The sequence below is a fragment of the Leptonychotes weddellii genome, chromosome 14, assembly GCF_054177405.1.
Source record: "Leptonychotes weddellii isolate Sample4059 chromosome 14, ASM5417740v2, whole genome shotgun sequence".
NCBI classification, from domain to species: domain Eukaryota; kingdom Metazoa; phylum Chordata; class Mammalia; order Carnivora; family Phocidae; genus Leptonychotes; species Leptonychotes weddellii.
Genome location: NC_138382.1, coordinates 60,078,580 through 60,099,696, shown reverse-complemented (window position 1 = coordinate 60,099,696; position 21,117 = coordinate 60,078,580). Strand labels below are relative to the sequence as shown.

The following is a 21,117-nucleotide window of genomic DNA, read 5'->3' as shown; positions in this document are numbered from 1 at the left end:
GTTTGTTTCCTGCGATTAAGAATTCCTCATATCAGTGAGATCATATGATACATGTCTTTCTGTTTGACTTATTTCGCTCAACATAATACCCTCCAGTTCCATCCACGTCGTTGCAAATGGCAAGATCTCATTCCTTTTGATGACTGCCAAGGTTGTTCTTACATCCAAAATATGTGATTTCTCTCTTTCCTTAGGTCAGGCTAATATTCAGCAATTATGCATTAGTACAGTTGTAAATGTGGTTAGGATATTGGAATACTTATGTACTGGTTGGTGAATAGCTACTTCCCTAAGTCTCTTGAATGTTCCTTTACTGATCTGACCCCTTTTCCAGGCTCACTGGTGCCTGTCCCGTAGAGGTAATATCTGGCAGATGAGTGGGCCTGTAGAATTCTGCTTGATGCTACAGCTGATACCTATTGTCATTGATCAATGATCATGTCATTCTGAGTTGTAATATTTTGAACAGTACCCTTATCATGCATGAAGTTTTCTCCCAGAAGGTTCTCAAGTTCTTCAAGCAATAGACCTATACATGTCTGAATCTCAGGGATAGATCCACCCTAGGTTGAAGTTGAAACCCTATTGCACTGAAATGCATAGGATTTCACATTTAAATAATTGATTAAGTGGTTATTTTATTATTTACAAGAGAACACTTCTACATCTTTACTTCAGTAAGTTTAAATCCTTGAGGAGTACAGCATCATGTGGCTTCTGTGGCCAATGGCCTTAGTGGAAGGTTGCTTTGGAATTTGGCATGGACCATACCACTGTCTCCGTGAGTATGAGTTACTTTTCCCCGGGTTACTCTGGTTTTTTTTTGTTGTTGTTGTTGTTTGTTTGTTTGGTTTGGTTTGGTTTTGGTTTTGGTTTTCCATCAGGAGTCACTATGGTGTTCTTTGTTTTATACACAGAAGCGCATCTCTTGCCTAGATAGAATTCAGGTTCATCTCAAGCATAAACACCTTCAATTTTAAGGAGGGCTGTGTGCTCCCTCTGGTTCCAGAAACCAGTAAAAATGGCCTTGGACCATAACCTTCCAGACATTTTTATCATTTTAGGAGTCCTGCTCCCACCATGCCTCCGCAGGCTCCAAAATGGCCTGATTAATTGGTAATTTTAAAAACTGTTAATACCCAGTGCTAATGAGAGTACAATAAGATATATACTTTTAGTCCAAATAATGGAAATATCATGTAATTTGGCAATCGGCTAATGAGTTTGAAAAGTTAATATTATTTTGCTTAAGAAAAAAATTTTCAACGGATGAAAAATTTGTTTATAATTGTTCATAATTATAAAAAATTGGATTCAACTTAACCAATATGGTTTAGCTTATGGTAAATTTTATTTTCTTCTTTATATGATTCTGAGTTATTGGTTATTTGAGAAAGAATAAACAAGGTTAAAGATAATGTTAAAATCTCCAGTGGCCTCTCCTTAAAGTGCTTGCCCACAAAATTTTTGTTGTAAAACTTAGGATGATCTCACATTTCTCTTCCGGACAATAAACACCTTAAGACAATTAAGAACGCGGGGATTTCAACAAAAAAGGCTTTGCCTAAGTATTTTGTACTTAGCCAGGTTGTATTTCTCTCTCTCTCTCTCTCTCTGTGACATATATTAATTCTTAGCAATATAATAATTACCTTGCTGATGCATCCTCTTTAAGACATGGTCTTTTGAGGGTTTTATTTTTTGTTTTTTGATAGACTTGTCCTGATCCATCAGTAATCTCCTTTCCAGTCTGAGCAGATGCTTCTCTTTGCAACGTGGCCTCCTGCAGCCGGTGGTCCATTTGCTGCTTTGGCACCACACAGTTGCTCAAATTCACAATTTTGTCCAGATATGCTATACTTCAGCCAAATAAGCTAACCAGTCGTGGGAAGATTGACAGGTTGCTAATTCATTTACCACAGATTCAGTTGTGCAGTATCCAAGACAGTTAAAATCCTCCTTATCTAATTCATTAATGAACATGGAAAGGATCTTGGCTGTCTCATAAAAGCAAGTTTCCTCATATGCATGCCTACATGCTTGTCTTACAATTGTGAAAATACTGGGTCAGTGTGGGGAAAACTGGTTCTTTTCTAGGGCAATGAATCCCTGTGCTCAAAATCCTAGCACAGCTATTTGTAGGAACAGATTCCTTATTCAGATCAAATCCATAAAGTTGAGAAGGAGCCTGATGTTGTAAGAATAAAGAGCCTTTCTCTGGGGGCCCAGACACTTGCTTGGTGCCCTTCCTAGATAGAGCAGAAACTAGGGCTTTTGAGTTGCATGACTTTTGAATGGCATTGTAATCTACCCAAATGGGCACCCTTGGAGTTGTGTAGTGCACAGTCTGAATGCAGCTGATGCAGCCCCCTTACCACCTTACCTTACCAATGCAGTCTTCAAAGGAATTTATTAACCCTTGAAGATGAATTGTGCAAGGACAGAGGCTCTTAATACTTACCAAATTTTTAAAAATCAATCTTAGATTATGTATATGAAGGAATTTTATAAAGTATTTGCTACTGTGTATGTTATTTATGTTAACTAAAATAGTCATCTAACAAATTAATATTTAGTGGATAGGATGGATTAGAGAGAATGGAGGCTTCTTTGTATTTTACAAATTCCAAACTGGTTGACATTTTAATTTATTTCAGCCAAAGAATTGCACTGTCAGCTGAAGAAAAATCTAACATTAGTACAATGTGATAGCTTCAAGAATCACATTTCCAGTAATAGTAGATGATAACCACCAAGATGTTTCTGAAAAGAGAAAGTGCTTATTTTACCAACAACTAAGAGAGCAATTAAGAAATAGTATTTGGGACATTTCCAGGAAGGAAACATTTAATATTTAAAGGAAAAGAACATACCCCAGCCCTTTACCATCACTTGTGAAACTTGCTCAAACCACAGTTTTATTTCTTCTTTTCAATTTCAACTTTTGCTTGGTTTTAGATGAGGAATTTCCCCCCTGGGGTATCAAAGAAGTTGATTACACCTCTCCCACTAGAATTGTGCAATGCCTTTAAATAGTTCTCCTCAAGTCTGTTTTCCATTATCATTATGAATTTCACAATACATTTCCAAATGTACTTTGGGATATTTTTATCCAAACACTGTTATCCAGTGTTGTCAACTCTCGATTACTCAAACCATTTTGGAGGGTAATATTGTTAAGATGACTTTGTTTTTATGTAATATTATTTTAAAAATAAACTATAAAATCTGTAAACAGAATATGACTGCTCATATGGAAGATTTCTTTAACTCACTTTCTAGTATGATTCTATTTATAGAAACATCAAAGGTTAGCATTGAAAAGGTCATAGTCATCATTAGTTGTAACTTCTGTATTTTGTAGGAAAAGAAAGTCGCTTGCTAGTGACCGCGTAGCTCGTCAGTAGAAGAGCCAAGGTTGCAACTCGGTTGTCTTGACCCCAAGTCCAATGTTCTTTCACTTCACCCAATTATTATTCTCTTTGACTTTAGTCCTCCCTCCACATTAAACCCACCTCCACCTTCCAACAAAGCTTGTTTTCCCTTGCCCTTCTTTGACTGAGTGACTGTTGGTCAGGAAGTGGGATGGCTAATGACTAGGTCAGATCATTGGAAGACTCTCTGAACATACAAGAGCATGTTGCCCACTGAGAGAGAGAGGCAAGTGCATGTGTTACATACAGTGTGACGTGTGCCAGAGCAGAGGTAAGGGTAATGTACTCTGGGGGCTCAGCAGTGAAGCCAACAAAATCTGAAAAAGTTGGAGGAGCTTTGAAGAATGAGTTAGTCTTGAAGGATGCTGGAGGCTCACTCAGACAAAGGAAAGCATATGCAAAGGCAGAAGCTAACTAGAAGATAAGAAAGAGAGGTAATATTTACCAAGCACCAGAGCATCTACAGGCACAACACATCTAGGAAGGAAGTATAATTATCTCTTTTATTGTCCAGAAAGTTAAGAGCTGGGGACCTTATTCTAAAATTTATGCCAGATATTGTTGCTTTACTCACATTATTTCAGTGAATCCGAACAACAAAATTTATAAGGGAGGTACTACTAATATTACACACAAAGAAACCAAGTCTCAGAGAAATGAAGTAGTTGTTCAAACTCCCAAGTCTGGTAAATTGAGATGGGGCAGGCGCAGTGCACTTGATTCTGAAGCAGGTTCTAAGCAGGATATGGAATTCACTGGTCCCTTATAGCAAACATACAGGAAGGTTGCAGACAGATCAAAGATGTCCTTATATGTCAGAGTGAAGAGAGGGGGCCTCATTCTGTTGGTGCAGTTTTTAAGTAGAAAGTTATTTGATCAGATTTATATTGTAGGAAGATGTTCGGGCAGCAACATTCATGGTGGAATGAAGAGTAGAGATGGAGGCTGAGGGACCAGTAAAGGGCTTTGTAAAAACCTGAGTGAGAGATGGTAAGTCTAGAACTAAGACCAGGCAATGCTGCTGGTGGGAGGGGGGAAATGCAGAGGATTTTTAAGGAGAAAAATCCAAACAACACAGTTTTCATTTGGATATTGGAGGAGATAGAGGGAGAAGGGGGAATCAAAGTGATCTCCGAGGTTAGAGAACCAGTAACTGTGAAATGAAATATAGCATCTGCGACAATGACTTTCTTTTACATATAATTTTAATTTACTTTTAATTGTTTTTGCACAAGTAGTACCTATTCAGCATAGCAAAACTAGAAAATGTAGATCAACAAAAATGAACCTGAAAGTCTCATAATTCTACCATGAATATATACCATGCATATATAACCTTAAAGATCATTTCCTTGAAGTCTTACATATGTATTTTTTAGCCAAAAGGATCATATAATACATATGGTGTTTGAAACATGCTTTATTACACTCAACTACATAATTTGGATGATTTTATGTGTCAAGAATTTTATTTTTATGGCTAATATTCCACTGGATGGATGAGTAATAAGAATTTAACAAACTCCCTATCTCTTTTTTTTTTTTTAAGATTTTATTTATTTATTTGAGAGAGAATGAGAGACAGAGAGCAGGAGAGGGAGGAGGGTCAGAGGGAGAAGACTCCCCGCCGAGCAGGGAGCCCGATGCGGGACTCGATCCCAGGACTCCAGGATCATGACCTGAGCCGAAGGCAGTCGCTTAACCAACTGAGCCACCCAGGCGCCCCAACAAACTCCGTATCTCTTGACGTTTGTGTATAGCCAATGCTGAGTGTGTAATGATAAAGAACAATTATACATACATATTTACTTACCTTTACTTGGGACAAATTCTTAGAAATGAAGTGCTTTATCAAAAGGAAAGCTCCTTTTGAGGCTTTTGATGTCTACCTTCAGGTTTCCTACAGAGGAGGAGAGAACCTCTTTGCTCACATGCTTACTGGCAATTGGTAGTATTAACGTCCTTTAAAAATTTTGCCCAATTAAAAAGTAGCCATCACTTTGCATTTCTTTATCATGAGTGAGGTTAAATTGTTTATCTTGTGATTATTGGTTATTTTCATTTTTTCTGTAGGAAATTACTAGTTCTTATTCTTTGTCAACTTTTTTTATTGGAGTATTCATTTCTTTTTCATGTATTGGAAAAAGCTCTTTATGTATTTAATTTTTATTTCTCCTTAAGGTAGTAATATATAATTTTTTGAAATATTTAGTGTATCTTTGTGTGAGCGAGAGAGCCCAAGCAGGGGAAACAGCAGAGGGAGAGAGAGAAGCAGCCTCTCTGCTGAGCAGGGAGCCTGATGCAGGGCTCCATCCCAGGACCCTGGGATCATGACTTGAGCCGAAGGCAGACTCTTAACTGACTGAGCCACCCAGGCGCCCCTGGTTTGCTCATTCTTAAATACTGTCACAGATCTAGCCAGTTCCAGAATTTTCTATTAAATATCTTCTGTTTTTAAATATAATCAAGAATTTCAGAAGCATGGTTATTTTTTTTCTAATAATTACATTATATAATGAATCTTGTCTTTTATGTTTTTAGCCTATTATAGTAGTTAATACAAGGATCTTAGCATCTAAGAGACCTGGATGGTTTTTGAGACACAGCACATGTGGTGGTAAAGAACCTAGGCTCTGGATACAAATTATCTAGATTCAAATTCCAGCTCTCCAGTTACTCATTGTAACTTTGGCAAGTTATTTAACCTCTTACTTACTGCCTTAGTTTTCTCCTCTATAGAATGAGATTAATAATATTAGCTACTTCATAGGTTTTTAAGGAGATTAAAAAGATAATATTTATAAATTGTGTAGAATAGTCCCTAGGACATAGTAAATGCCATATAAATATTTGCTTTAAAATTCTAGCTCTACTCTTCCTCTCAATTTTTTTGTAAGCCTTAAAAAATTTCTTAAAAAAAAATAAACCAGACCAAAAAAATAAACATAAATAAAAAATAAATAAGCCGGGGCGCCTGGGAGGCTCAGTCAGTTAAGCGTCTACCTTTGGCTCAGGTCATGGTCCCAGGGTCCTGGGATCGAGTCCCGCATCAGTTCCCTGCTCAGTGGGGAGTCTGCTTCTCCCTCCGACCCTCCCCCTCTCATGCCTTCTCTCTCTCTGTAATAAATAAATGAAATCTTTAAAAAAAAATAAATAAGTAAGCCAGACCTTATCTTCCCAGAAACAGGCCTTAAACAAATTGACAACAGGGAGAGGAAAGGAGTGTGCTACCCCTTAAAAACATTTGACTTGCTAATTAAAAAATGTAAATGTAATTTTGAATTTTTTGTCTCAAAAATGTAGTAAACCAATGTTGAGTACTGAAAAACAATTCTAGCTCTGTTACCTACTGAGTAACTTCAGTCAAGTCTGCAGATCTCTCCATGCCTCAGTTTCTCATCTTTAGAATGGACATAATACTAATGAAACTAATGCATTTATTAATAACAATATTAATCATCATTAATATTACTTGCTAATACTGTGTGGACTAAATGAAACAATTTATATAAAATATCATCACGTAAGTACACATTACTGGGAACAATTTGTATAAAATACCATCACGTAAGTACACATTACTGGGTTGCTACTGTTTTGAAATACTCCGGTGCATACTTGACAGTGCTACATCGAATTAGCTGAGCTTGCAAGTCCCTCTATTCTCCAATTTCCTTATTATTGAATTCTCAATTTTGAGTTATTTTACAGATGTATAACTCCAGAGAGGAAGTTATAGATTCAAAGCGACATTGTCAGTGCAGATGGAGGGTATGAAGCAAGGTCAATTAGATCCTCCTCTTAATCTTTTTGTGTGTGTGTTTCTTTTTTCTTCCAGGGTCCTGTTTCCCATCAGTTGGATTATTACGCTCAAACTCTTCACTTTCTCCTATCCTTAGTCAAGTGCTTTGAACAGAAACAATGGGCCCTGTGCTCTTTGCATATGTAGTTCTTCCCCTCTGCTGGGAGAGGGTGCGGGAATGCAGTGGGGGAGGGGGACTGTGCAGGTTGGGCCAGGAGAATATGGAGTCAACAATATTTTTTTTTATGTGTCATGTATCACTGATTCCTTTAGTCCCTTAACATGCATTGGTATTGTGGTTTTTCCCCCACAAATAAGCCCAGATGTCTCATGCTGTGTTATGTTGTAATTGTAACTAGTTGTGGGACTTAGGAGGCTACATCACTCCTTGAATGGGTAAAGAAAATGTGATTATATATATATATATACATACACACACACACACACACACACACACACACCCCATAGTGGAATATTACTCAGCTATAAAAAGAATATCTTGCCATTTGCACCAATGTGGATGGAACTAGAGTGTTTTACACTAAGTGAAATAAGTCAGAGAAAGACAAATACCATATGATTTCATTCATATGTGGAATTTAAGAAACAAAACAGATGAACATAGGGGAAGGGAAAAAAAAGAGAGAGGGAAGCAAACCATAAGAGACTTTTAACTATAGAGAACAAACTGAGGGGTGCTGGAGGGAGGTGGGTGGGGATGGGCTGGATGGGTGATGAGCATTAAGGAGGCACTTGTTGTGATGAGCACTGGGTGTTATATGTAAGTGATGAATCACTAAATTCTACCACTGAAACTAATATTGCACTATATGTTAACTAGAATTTTAAATAAAAATTTGAAGGAAAAAAACCCCAAAACTACATCATTCTTACAAAAAGAATCTTCGTTTCTGTCCTTGTTCGAATTATATTATTATTTCTATGAAAAGATATTGTTTGGATTTTTTTCTGCCTACTTAGTCTCAAAAATGCTGTTAACTATCAATTCATGTATCATCAATTCATGTAAAATGGATTTCTCCAGCTTGCCCATCTGGGACGTACAAGCCAGAGGGTTCTCCAGGAGGAATCGGCACTTGCCTTCCGTGTCCTGATGAAAATCACACCTCTCCACCTGGAAGTACGTCCCCAGAAGACTGTGTCTGCAAGGAGGGATATCGGGCATCTGGCCAGACCTGTGAAGGTAAGTCTCCCACGTCTGGCAAATAAGAAATATAAAAGCTGATCTCTTTGAGAGGAATGATGCTGGTGTTTCCATCCAATTCATTTTAAGTGATCTTTAATATTTCTTCTTCTAATCTTATTTGGGAGAAGTTCTCTGTTTTCATTAAGTAGCATTTCTTATCATTGCACACATCTATAATCTTGCTCCAGAGAAAGTGGTCTGAGACCCCAGGAGTGATAGAACCATGAAACCAGAAAGATTTAGTACTTGAAAAAGATCTCCTATGAACCTGAAAGCCACAAATCTAACAACAAATGAGCTGGTTTGGGCTCTGGTGATATTTAAATCCATTTAAAGAGAATATTTTTATGAGTAAAGTATCTTGATAGTATTCATATCAAAAGTTAAAGTTATTGAATTAGCCTGTAACATGTGCAAGAAGCTGTGGGATCTGTAGCAGATGTACTGTGTTGGACTTATTCTTTGTTTCACGCCACCTTAATTAAGAAGGAGAATAAATAATGACATATGAAGATCAAGAACTAGAAAATCTCATACCCACATAGGTATCAAAATAAAACATTTTTAAAGCTTAAAAAGACTAAATAGTCTTTAAAAAATTTAATTGGAAGTGAATACATACCTAATAGGAGTGAGATGTAAGGGTTCTTCTTCCAAATATGCACTTAGAAATTGAAATGCAGTAAATAGGAATGATGTGGGTGATTTAACTGTGTCTAAAATGTCCTTTTAAACAGACAAAGAAAAGGAGGCTGCTTCAAAGGCTAATTTTGCTTTTTTATTTTCTTTCTGTAAATGTTAGTTGTCCACTGCCCTGCCCTGAGGCCTCCTGAAAACGGTTACTTTATCCAGAACACTTGTAACAACCACTTCAATGCAGCCTGTGGGGTCCGATGTCACCCTGGATTTGACCTCGTGGGAAGCAGCATCCTCTTGTGTCTACCCAATGGTTTGTGGTCCGGTTCAGAGAGCTCCTGCAGAGGTATGCAAACTGCCAGTCCACATTGTTGATTGCCTTGCTTGATTTCCTTGATTTAAACTTTAATGGACCAGTGAAGTTCTTTGTTTCTTGGAATTTCATAGACCACAGACCACAGAAAGAGAAAAGATTATAGGACATCTGAAATCAGAACTACCAAGTTCAATTGACCACATCATCATAAACTATCCCCTTTATGTTTCTTTTATGAACTAGCAAAGAGCAAAGAAAGGGCCTTCCTGGGAAGGAAATGGACAGGTTACCCCAAACCTCAGATTTTAAGCAGCCAAGACAGGGTGCCAAGTAGAGTTTTGAAATGCTTGGAATGCAGGCTTTGATGACTAATGTCATTGAGGACTGGGAACCATACCGGGGTCCTGCAGCAGGAGCAGTGAGCTGACTTGTATGTCTCCAGCCATTGCTCAGAATAGACAGTGTTCTATAGAAAGTGGGAATTTGCTAAAGTGAGATACCAACGAGCCTAATCAGGCCAATAGAAACAGGGATTTATGGTACCTCGAATAGAACATAAGGCTCCCACATTGAAAAAAGAGAAAAAACAAATAGAATGGTACCTTAGTTTACCTCCACTCTTGCCATCTCCAAGATCTCCTTTCCTACTTCTTACAACTATTGCACACACAACTTCCTAAGTTTTCTTTTTTTAAAAAAATAAGTCCAGTTTTTTTTAAGATTTATTTATTTATTTGAGAGAGCATACGTGCATGAGCTGGGGGCAGAGGAAAAGAATCTCAAGCAGACTCCTTGTTGAGCGCAGAGCCCGACGTGGGGTTGATCTCATGACTCTGAGATCATGACCTGAGCCGAAACCAAGAGTTGGACACCCAACTGACTGAGCCACCCAGGCTCCCCTTAGACAACTTCTCAAGGTTTCACAAGTAGGGTTGGAAGAGAGGGCTATCTAAGAAAAGAGGGGAACAAGCCAAAGGACTTGAGATTCCCTTCCCATCAAGCTTCTGAATACAGTATTTCCCCCCTACCTAGAGTTGCCAGATGAAACCCAGGACACCCAGTGAGATGCAAATTTTAGATAAAGAACAGTTTTTAGTGTAAGTCAGTCCCATACAAGATTTGGGACTGACTTATACTAAAAGTGAGATGTTGATTTTCTAAAACTCAAATTTACCTGGATCTCCTCATTTGTTTGTTTTTGCTAAAATCTGGCAACCTCATCCCCACCACATCCCGTAGGCATCCTTTGGCAGTACACCTTGGGATTTGATTGCTCCAGGACCCCCCATCACACAGTTCCCTGGAATACTATAAAGAGTTTTCTCTTGGTTCTTTGCACCCATAAGGGAAGGCGACCCACTCAGGCTCTGAGGTCATTTGTGAGCCCCAGGAGACCACCACTGCAGTTATCAGCTACCGTATTGAACCCATCCATTAATATGAATCTGCCTAACTCAGGTCCCAACCCATTCTCTTCTCTGTATCTACAAAGAAAAGAAGAAATCAGCAAAATTATACAAGGGGGACCTGAAAAAAAAGGGGAACAAATGGACTCACTGAGATTCTGAGGCAATCACAGTGCTAAATAAGGCCAGGATGCCAAGAAATGGAAGAAATCTGAAAACAAAAGGATTTCTGAGGATAAAAAAAAGAAGGTTGGAGACACAATGACCAGACAGTGAAAAGACAAATTAATAAATTAGAAAACCAACTCAAGAAACTCTTCTGTAGGGGATGCCTGGGTGGCTCAGTCGGTTGGGCGTCTGCCTTCGGCTCGGGTCATGATCCTGGGGTCCTGGGATCGAGTCCCACGTCAGGCTCCCTGCTCTGTGGGGAGCCTGCTTCTCCCTCTCCTCCCCAGTTGTGCTCTCTCACTATCTCTCTCTCTCTCAAATAAATAAAAAATCTAAAAAAAAAAAAAAAGAAAAGAAACTCTTCTGTAGGTAGAGAAGAATTTCAAAGAATAAAAAATACAAAAGAATAAAGTGAATGGGAATCATCCCAGGAAATAGACTCTTCTTATATTGGGAATCTAGAGAGAGAATGGAGTGAGGGAGAATATATCCCCAAGCTGAAATCTTGAAAATACACACAACTAACATCTTTGATATTCAGCTTAACATCACTTAATGAGTGCTAGAAAAAAATGATTGAAAACAGATCCATATCTGGAAATAATCTTAGTGAAATTTCTGAATGCCCTGGAAAAATGGAAAATTGTCCCCATTTCACAGTTTGAAATAAGTAACACCACCTACAAAGGAAAGAGGATCAGACTTGAGCCTCTTATTAGCCATTGTAGATATGAGAAGATGAGAGTATGTTGCCAGGATTCTGAGAGAAAAGAATCAGACCCTAGATTTCCAAACTCAGACAAGCTACTGTTTATGTGGGAAGGCCAAGGAAAGACATTTTCAGTCCTGCAGTCTCAAATGGTAAAAAGCCACAGGCCGTTACTGAAAAAGTTAATCGTAGAAAGCCTCTCAGATGTATTCCTATAAAGTCAACAGTTATAAGCTCTGTGTCAGATCTCTACCCCTTCTTCCAAATACTTAATGGCAGAGGGTGGAAAGCGTTGCATTTTAACCTTCCACTTACTGGCCTTCCAAAGAAGAGTGAGAGAAGCAAGTAGACAACCCCTTTAGGATAAGGTCTGACCCCTGCCTCTTTACCTTCCACCGTCCATACCCTGAGCCTCGGATCCTGCACTAAAGCCATAAGAAATGGCCGTGTCCTCTCAGGAAGCCATCCTTTGACAAGTTGTTCCTACAGCTTTGAGTGTCTGATAGGCCTGACTTTGCTGTTGGTCCCTATATATAAACCCTCTGCTGTTATCAAACTTCTCAGCCTGGATGGGATGACCTCTAACTTCTGTATGTGTGTCCACCAATCTGTTCTCCCCTGATTAGAACCTTTGTGCTCTGTGTGTCAGGGTCAGTGGGGGAAGTATGGTCACCATGAGTGTCATTGGATCAGGGATTTATTTTAGGAATTCAGACCTTGCACAATTTTGGAAGAGCTGGCAAACTGAAGATCTAGAAGAGAAGTTGGAACATCAGAGGTGTTACTACCAACTCAGTCTGTAAGTCCAAGCCAAATGTGTTGGGAGGTCTAAGAGAAGCTTTTTGCTTGTGTGTAACCACACCCCATGGCTCCACAGCCAAGAACCTGGCAGTGAGTTTGGGGCCTTCTTAGGTCATTACAGTTAGCAATTGGGACTCGGAATGGAGGCTAGCAAAGACAAGCTGGAACCCATGGGACATGTCTACATTTCCCATCACTGAGTCTGGCTACAGTGACCACTGCTTCCCTTACTGCTTTCTAAAATCCAGGGCAGGTTCATCTTTTGACCAAGCCTAACGTGGCTTACAGTAAGGGGATTCTGGCAGCCTATTTCCCAGCTTAACCAACATGTTATAATACAACCAACACACTTAACTTTTATTAATCAACTTGTGTATCACCGCTGCTAGGTTGTTAGTTTTTTATGAGCACAGAATGTATCTTTTCCTCTCAATCCTTGATTATACCACTGGTGAATGATCAAGAACTTGAATTTGACAAATACACACATTGATACATGCACTGATAAATAGATATGTCGGTGATCTGCCTGTGTCACTTCCCATTATGCATGTGCATTTTTAAAAAGCATTCTCATTCTTATTTATGCAATTTCAGTTGATATTCTAATATAAATAAAATAATTTTAATCAAAGCAGAGATATACTACAGGATCATGGCTCTTCCTGAGATCCCTTCAGTTTCATCCCCAAAGCTCTGCCTAACTTACCAGCGTACAAAGTTGTCCCAAATGAAGATACTTAATCCCTTCCTCTGGCTCATCTTTAGTGAATTTAGTTACTTGAGATATTGTTCTTTGAAATATATACCATATTTCATTAATTCTAGAACACTTTCCCCCCACATTTTAACATCCCTAAAAACTAAGATGCACCTTAAAATCAGTTGCATTAAGTCCTTTCATAGATATTATTGTTTCTTTATTAGTGGCACATAAAATAATGGTGTGCCTCATGATTGGGGCATCTGGGATTCAATGAAATATGGCAGCTGCTTGGGGATTCAATTCTGTCCCAGGGTGGGAAACAGAGAGAAAATAGTATTTTAGGATCTAATTTAAATCTAATTGTAGGAACAGAACCATTTTAGTTATGTTATCTTTTTCTTGAAAATCTTTCTGAAATTGGGACAGAAATCAAAGATCAGTGTAAAATATAAAGGCTCTTACAACTTTCATGTTGCACTGTTAATGTCTTATAGTGTTAAATAATACTCAAAAGGCTTGAGTCTTACTCCTCCTTTGTATTCATCATAAAGCATTTATACTCTTTCTTAAAATTTTTTATCTGAATTATACACTTATTTCTAAACTCGTAAGGATTTTTTTGTGGTTTCCTAATGATAACTCACTAAACCACAGCATCATAGTAAATTAAATTTTGTGATAGAATTTTTTTCTGATAAAATGGTCCAAACAACAATGAGAATCCTACATTTAACGTCAGGTTTATTTTATTTTCAATATAGATGCTATCGCAATTTAGATATTGACAGGAACTGTTTATCTGGGGAAAAAAATCTAATTAGTCTTTAAAATGAGAACCAGAGCAGTTCTCACATTGTCTACTTCTTAGTAGACTGTCTTCTTGAAAGAATAAATTGCTATTTTCTAAAAAGACCAAATCAATATTTAAGGATTGCTTTAACATGGATGTACATCAAGAAACATTTATTGCAGAATTTTTCAGCTTGTTGAAATAAAAACTAATAAATAGGCATGTTTCTATTAAAAACATTCTTGGTTGAAAAGGAATATAAAATGTTTAAGGACTAAATAGGAATTCTTACATATGCTTTGTTTCCCAGAGGAGCAATGAAAGTTTATTAAAACCAACATTTGAGAAGCATTATAATTTGTATGTGTATGAAACACCAACTCTAATTTACTATCAGTACTCTTGAGAGATGTTGCAAATCCATTTCGTCTTGAGTTGGAAAGCTGGAGTGATTTTAGCAGTTTATTAAATCTAAAAGTAGTTGTTTAACATGGTTTTCCAGATTCTGTGTATTTTGATCATAGGAATTTTATCTGTTCACCTTTTAATTCCACCTGGCACTTGGCATTGTGCTACATATGGTAGACACACTCAATAGGAGTCAGAATGTGGAAGGCAAAATACTTCCGTGAACCTGATGCGCTCAACAATGATTCTACTTACACGATGGACACGTTCAATAAAAATCAAGATGTGGAAGGCAAAATATGTCTGCTCATCTGTCATCAGTAGTTGACTTTGGTCCAAGTCATCCCAGGGATTGAAAGGCTAAAGATTATGGCTTATGCTTTAATTTGATACTTGAATTTTCTCTCTAAGAGTGATCAGTCCTAAATATATATATTTACTGCACCCAATATTTATGCTCTGCTGACTGAATATCATTTGAATGGGTTCCTTCAGAATAGATCCTGCCAAACAGTGGCTTCAGTAGAATATGCACTGAATATTTTTCCCCAACTTCATTTCCTCTTATTATAAAGTTAAGCTTTCATCATAAATATATGCTTGATATGAAAAATTGGCAAATACAGAAATGTTGAAGAAAAAAATATACCTTACCCAGAGTCCCCCCTAAATTCTTGAGTCCCAAATTATTTTGTTCAAAATATCTAGAGATTGCCAGGTTGTCTTCTGGCCTTTAGTGTTGCAGAAATGCTATTGTTGATAACAGAACTTTGTTCTTTTGCAGAGGTTATTTGTGTGTGTGTGTATGTGTGTGTGTGTGTGTGCTATGCCTGATGCTTGTAGGATTATATCTGTGAGCAAATGAATATAGGTGACCATCCTTTGGCATATCCAGCAGGAATGCATTCTATTTTCCTCTCCATATCTCTGTTTATGACAGGGATGTACATGCCATCTGACTGAAAGGGTAAATTTCCATGGGGCTCTGCAGCCTCCCCCGCCTGCTCTTTACTCCTCTTTCCCCTGTTCCTACTTTACCTTCCCCTCCCTATTCTTCAGCTTCCCCTCCCTTCTCTGCATTGTTCTTCCCACTCCTCCTTTCTCTTTTCTCACCTCCTCTATTCTTCTTTTCTTCTACCTACCTTCCCCTCACCTTCTCTTTCTTTTCTTCTCTTTTCTTATTCTCCCACTTCCTTTCTCCTTTATCCTTGCCCTCCTTCCCCTGATTGGAAATCCTGAACAGAGTGGGTTTAAACCAGAACTGGAGGAAAAGAGGTGTAGAAAGAATAACTCTTTAGAGATGATTTTCTCTACAGAACATACAATGGATTGGAGATCCCAGTAGGGTATAGAAATTGATGGAGTTGAAGCCCTTGAAGGAGTGATCCAAGAAGATAGGAGGCTGTTTTCAGAGAGTGGGATGCTTAAGTTGATGATAGCAAGGTCTAGAACATAAGGCAATGAAAGGGAGACTGAGGTAGGGTGAAGGATATGGTTATTGGAGAAGAAGAGGTGAAAAATATGACTCCTGGATACTGGAATGATCTTCTACATAGAATATATGAAATCACCGATGTGTGTGTGTGTGATACAGAGACAGAGACACAGAGAGACAGAGAGAGACAGAGAGACAGAAAGAATAAAATCTTCAAAGAATAAGAAGTAGCCCAGAGGTCAGCAGACAATTGGGAAAGAAACGATGTTGAATATTTAATATGACACTGGGAGCCGAAAGGTTTTAGAAAGAAAAGAGGAAGGGAGAGAGAAAAATCTGGGAAGGCACAAGGAGCAAAGAAGACAACTCTGTCACCCGCAGGCCTTGCTATAAGAGACAGTGAGGTTTTGATTAGGATAAGAAAGTGAAAGAAAAGTTGACAAGTGAAGTTTAGGATAGGAGAGGATTTACTGAAGACTGATCATGTATTCCAGAGGTCAGATGCAAGAGTTTGTGAATTAGATTTGGAGTAGAACTACATGGGGATGACCCTGGTAGATGAGGGATAACCTTGGAGCCTTGGGCTTCCTAAGAGATTGTCAGAAACAGGAATATAGAATGTCATAAGATTAATTGAGATAGACCTTAAGACACATTACGGGATTTTGGTGGGCTAGACAGCAAGGAAGGTCTCACCAGGAGAGCTTAGAGCACAGATGCTGTTTGGGGACCTGCAGAGGCAGGAGCAGTCCGAGTGCCCTCTTGGAGCCTCTCTGATTTAGTATTGAGACTAATGAGTTAGAATTAGCAGTACTAGAAAAATGCATGTTTCTCTGGACACCCTGTGGTGGGTGCTTCTGCTGATGGGGTTGAGGCTGACCAAGGCACAGGGGCATTTCCAGGATCAAGGGTTTAGTAAATAGCCCCTGGCTGCTCTCTCATGGTGGTTGTGAAGCTGATAGATAAAGGAATCATGTCACCATTGTATCAGCTCACTTCTCAGACCAGGGAAATGTGATCCTAGGTCACATGCTCTACATCTGAACAGGATTGGAGCACACACAGACCCCATGAGCTGATAGAGGGGAGCGATGTTTCCCTAGGAAATTAGCAAAGAAAAAGTGAATGGATGCCGGGCACAGGAAATTAAGAATTATGTACAGCTACTGGTATCAGAGACCCAAGTAACAATGTCCTAAACCAATTAAGAGTTTATTTTTCTCTCATCTAAAAGAAGAAGAGAAGCAGGTAATCCTAAACTGGTGTGATAGCTCCATTGTCATTAGAGACCCAGGCTTCTTTAATTTTTTTGCTCTACCATCTTAGGGCATGATAGTTATCCTATAAGAGTATCCTGTACTTTTACTGTAATATGCTGGGGTACTATCCCTCATGTCCATATTTCAGGACAAAGAAGGAGGAGGAAAAGGCAAAAAGCACTCTCTCAAATGAAAGAGTCTCCATTAAAAAGCTTTTCCAGACAACTTCAGCTCACATCTCATTGTCTGTCATTGGTGTGATGGAGGTGGGCAGTTGTTACCTTCTAGCTGTGTGTATTCTATGCTGAATAAAACTGGGAAGAATGTTACTGGGTAGACAACTAGCCATCTTTGTCGAAGCAGCAAAAACACACAAATAAAACAATCTTAGTGCATAAGTCAAGATTAGCATCATGAACTAGGATTTGCAATAAGTGTCTTGGAAGAAAGGGGTGAAAAAGCTAACAGGACCAGAGTTATGGTCAGAGAGTTGGATACTGAAATTTAAGACTGCAGAGGCTGGGACCATTAAAAGGCCCAGGATATGCCCACAGGCCCATGAGATCTGAGAATGGAGTTAATTGTGAACCTGAATCCCTGTCCTGGAAAAGATTCCTTTTGTTGGATCGTAGCTTGGAAAATCACAGCAAAGTCCCAGCTGAGGGTTGCAGAGACCTCCCATTGTCAGCCACCTCCAATCTACAGGTGTCATCATCCATCTAGGACCGGACTCCTTAGATTAGCTTAAGTTTCCCATATGGGCAGGTGACCGAGCACAGTCATTTTGCTTGAGCAGAGCATCTGATCAAACACCTGCTTTTAATCGTCCCACACAAGCTCAAAACATAATGGTGCGTTTTTTACTATTTGCCATTTTAAGAAAAGGTATGTTCTTGCTTGTGTAGGCATTATTAAACTTACAATTTTTGTCTTTATTTAGTAAAATGTGACCTAGTTATTTTCATTTTATATAGTACGGACATGTCCTCATCTCCACCAGCCCAAACATGGCCGCATCAGCTGTTCCATGGGGGAAATGTCCTACAAGACAGTGTGTTTGGTTACCTGTGATGAAGGGTACACACTAGAAGGAAGTGCTAAGCTTACCTGTCAAGCAAACGCCCAGTGGGATGGCCTAGAACCCCAGTGTGTGGGTAAGTCGTTGATGGCATGGTGCCCTTGGTGATTTATTTCTCTTGTTCTCAGATTTCTCCTCTTTTCTGTGAAGACCTAGAACTAAAATTGAAAAACAAACTGAGGGTTCTAGAGGGGAAGGGGGTGGGAGGATGGGTTAGCCTGGTGATGGGTGTTAAAGAGGGCACGTTCTGCACGGAGCACTGGGTGTTATGCACAAACAATGAATCATGGAACACTACATCTAAAACTAATGATGTAATGTATGGTGATTAACATAACAATAAAAATTAAAAAAAAATAAAGTTGATTTCTAATGAATATAATAACTATATCTCCATATATACAGATGCACAGAGACACAGGTACATAAATGAATACATTGTTTTATTCCTCTTTATTCTGTAAAAAGACTTCTATGCCAGAATCCCATTTTCCAAGTCACTGAAGTTTATAGCTCTAAATGGTGATTTTTTTTTTAACTGGGGCCAATTTGGGTGGATTTTTAAAAAAGCAAATGCTGTGTGATCCCTTGCTTTGCTTAAATACCAGTTACTTCCACCTTGTTGATGAAAGGACAAGATTATGAAGTGACCCTTAGGATAGACCGTAACATTCTATTTTACTGGAAGATTTTTTGCCTTCTCCCTCATGAAGAGTTGTGACATCTCACTCCTGAAATTGGGTCCAGAATGAATAAATTCAGGAGCTTTTCCAGTTTATTGCTCCTTATATGCTGTAGATACAAATAACAATGGTAATAATAATGATGATGAGAGGGTAACTGCCATTTAGTGAATCCTTATTAAGGATACCTAGGAGCATGGCAGGTGTATAATTAAATTGATGTAGAAGTGTTGGGGTTCAGAGCCGATGGCCAAGAAAGAATTCTTAAGATGTCTTCAATGCTACAAGGTGGTTTTATTAAAGCACAGGGACAGGACCCATGGGCAGAAAGTGCTGCATTGGGGTTGTGACGGGTGACTGATTATATACTTTGAAGTTGGGAGGGGGTTAGGGACAGCACAAGTCTCCCAGGTATTTTGGAAACAAGGTTTCTAGGAACCTGAGAGGACTGGCTATTGTTAGGAAAGGTGATTTATTATTGTTGAGTAAAAACTCAGTCATGTGACCCTTCAGATGATTATTAGTGGGCCATATGCTTGGAGGATGATTGCTAACATATATCTTGGGGAAGGGGGGAGTAGAGATAAAGGAAGTTTCCAAAGAAATTTTTATATATTAAAGTAGACTCACTGAATCCTGGGGTTCAGGCTAAGAATGCCTTTTGCCCTTAGCAAAGTATCAACATCAAGGCAGCTGAGCTCCTAGAGGAATGTCACTCTGCCTGTTTCAAGGACTTGTCAGTAGGCAGTAAGGAAATTTAATTTTTTCTTTTGCCTTTGTTTCCCACAGCAAAATAACCAACTTCCAAAAAAAGGAAAAAGAAGAACTATATGTAGGGAATAAACTGAGATATGCCAGGACCCAAGACAGGGAAACTAGATATTATAAATATGTCTGTTCCTTCCAAATTGATTTACAGGTTTGTTCTAGTATAATCTGGTATTGGATCTGTGGTTGATAATAGAGGAAGGTATCACCAGGAAGGTGGTTGAGCTTCCAGGGTCTGGGGGGATTCATTTAACAGCCCAAGAATTGACCCTCACTGTGCAAGCTCAGAAAAACTGATATTCTCATACTGAGAAGAAATTAATCTCTCCTGGACAGGAGAATGAAATTTACTATGAAACAAAAATTCAGTTCATTAGCAATGAGATACCTACTGTTACCAATACTGTAAGACTTAGGCCAGACAAGCATGGTATTTTCCTGTAGGGGAAGCTACAGGAACACCCAAATCAAGAACACACTTAGTTTGGGGCGCCTGGGTGGCTCAGTTGGTTAAGCGACTGCCTTCGGCTCAGGTCATGATTCTGGAGTCCCGGGATCGAGTCCCACATTGGGCTCCCTGCTCGGCGGGGGGGTCTGCTTCTCCCTCTGACCCTCTTCCCTCTCGTGCTTGTCTCTCATTCTCTCTCTCAAATAAATAAATAAAATCTTTAAAAAAAAAAAAAAAAAAAGAACACACTTAGTTTGCATAAAACCAAAGTAAAGGGAGTTCACTTCTTCAGGTATTCCACAGAATTAAATGAAATGAAGGTGAAGGATGTATCACCATAAAAAAGGTGGCTTTTATAGTGGGACAGTGAATCTCAATAAACCTCTTTAGTTGGGATGTTGTCTCCTTAGGCTAGATTTTTTTTGTAAATACAAATGTTTACATCTGAGAATCATCTCTTTCCCTGGTTCCATGACTGTCCACCTTCTCTTCTGAGGGACCCAGTCTTTCATTAACAATAGTAATACCTCTAATAAGGTTTTCCTGTTCTCAATTCTTCTTAAAATTGTTTTGCACATTTCTGTAACGATTTAAAACATATGCAAATCTCGGTGGATTTGTGTAACTATCAGAGGAAATTGCGTCTCTATTTACAGTTTATTGGGAACAACTTAATGTCACCTCCAAATTCTGACAACCACCATAATTACTGTGAAAGTTCTGATTTTAAAAAATTGATAGAAATGAATAGAATGTGTATTGAAGAATAGACAGGTACAAAAGAGAAAAATTTTGAACATGAAGTAAAATGAGGGAGAATTTACTGTCACCATCATAAGACAGATTGTGAACCCACAGTAATTAAAATAGAACATGAATTGTACAAGGATGCACAGAACAATGGAGCTACACATGATGAATTTGGTGCAGAAACAAACATTTGTTTACAGAAGAATACAATACTTAATAAAGGAAATTCCAGAAATCAATGGGGGAAAAGTTTATGTAAAAATTAGTTTTGATTCCACTACATACATACAAAAAAAAAATCACTAAATTAAGT

General features: G+C 38.6%; 1 protein-coding gene across 1 annotated transcript in view; it reads left to right on the top strand.

The window, feature by feature from the left end:
• SVEP1 (sushi, von Willebrand factor type A, EGF and pentraxin domain containing 1) overlaps positions 1–21,117 on the top strand; it is a 176,449-nt gene that overhangs the window by 38,340 nt on the left and 116,992 nt on the right. Inside the window, exons 4-6 of the mRNA XM_081804083.1 lie at positions 8,282–8,440; positions 9,246–9,425; positions 18,052–18,231. Coding sequence (XP_081660209.1) covers positions 8,282–8,440; positions 9,246–9,425; positions 18,052–18,231 — 519 coding nt within the window. The remainder of the gene's footprint in view (positions 1–8,281; positions 8,441–9,245; positions 9,426–18,051; positions 18,232–21,117) is intronic.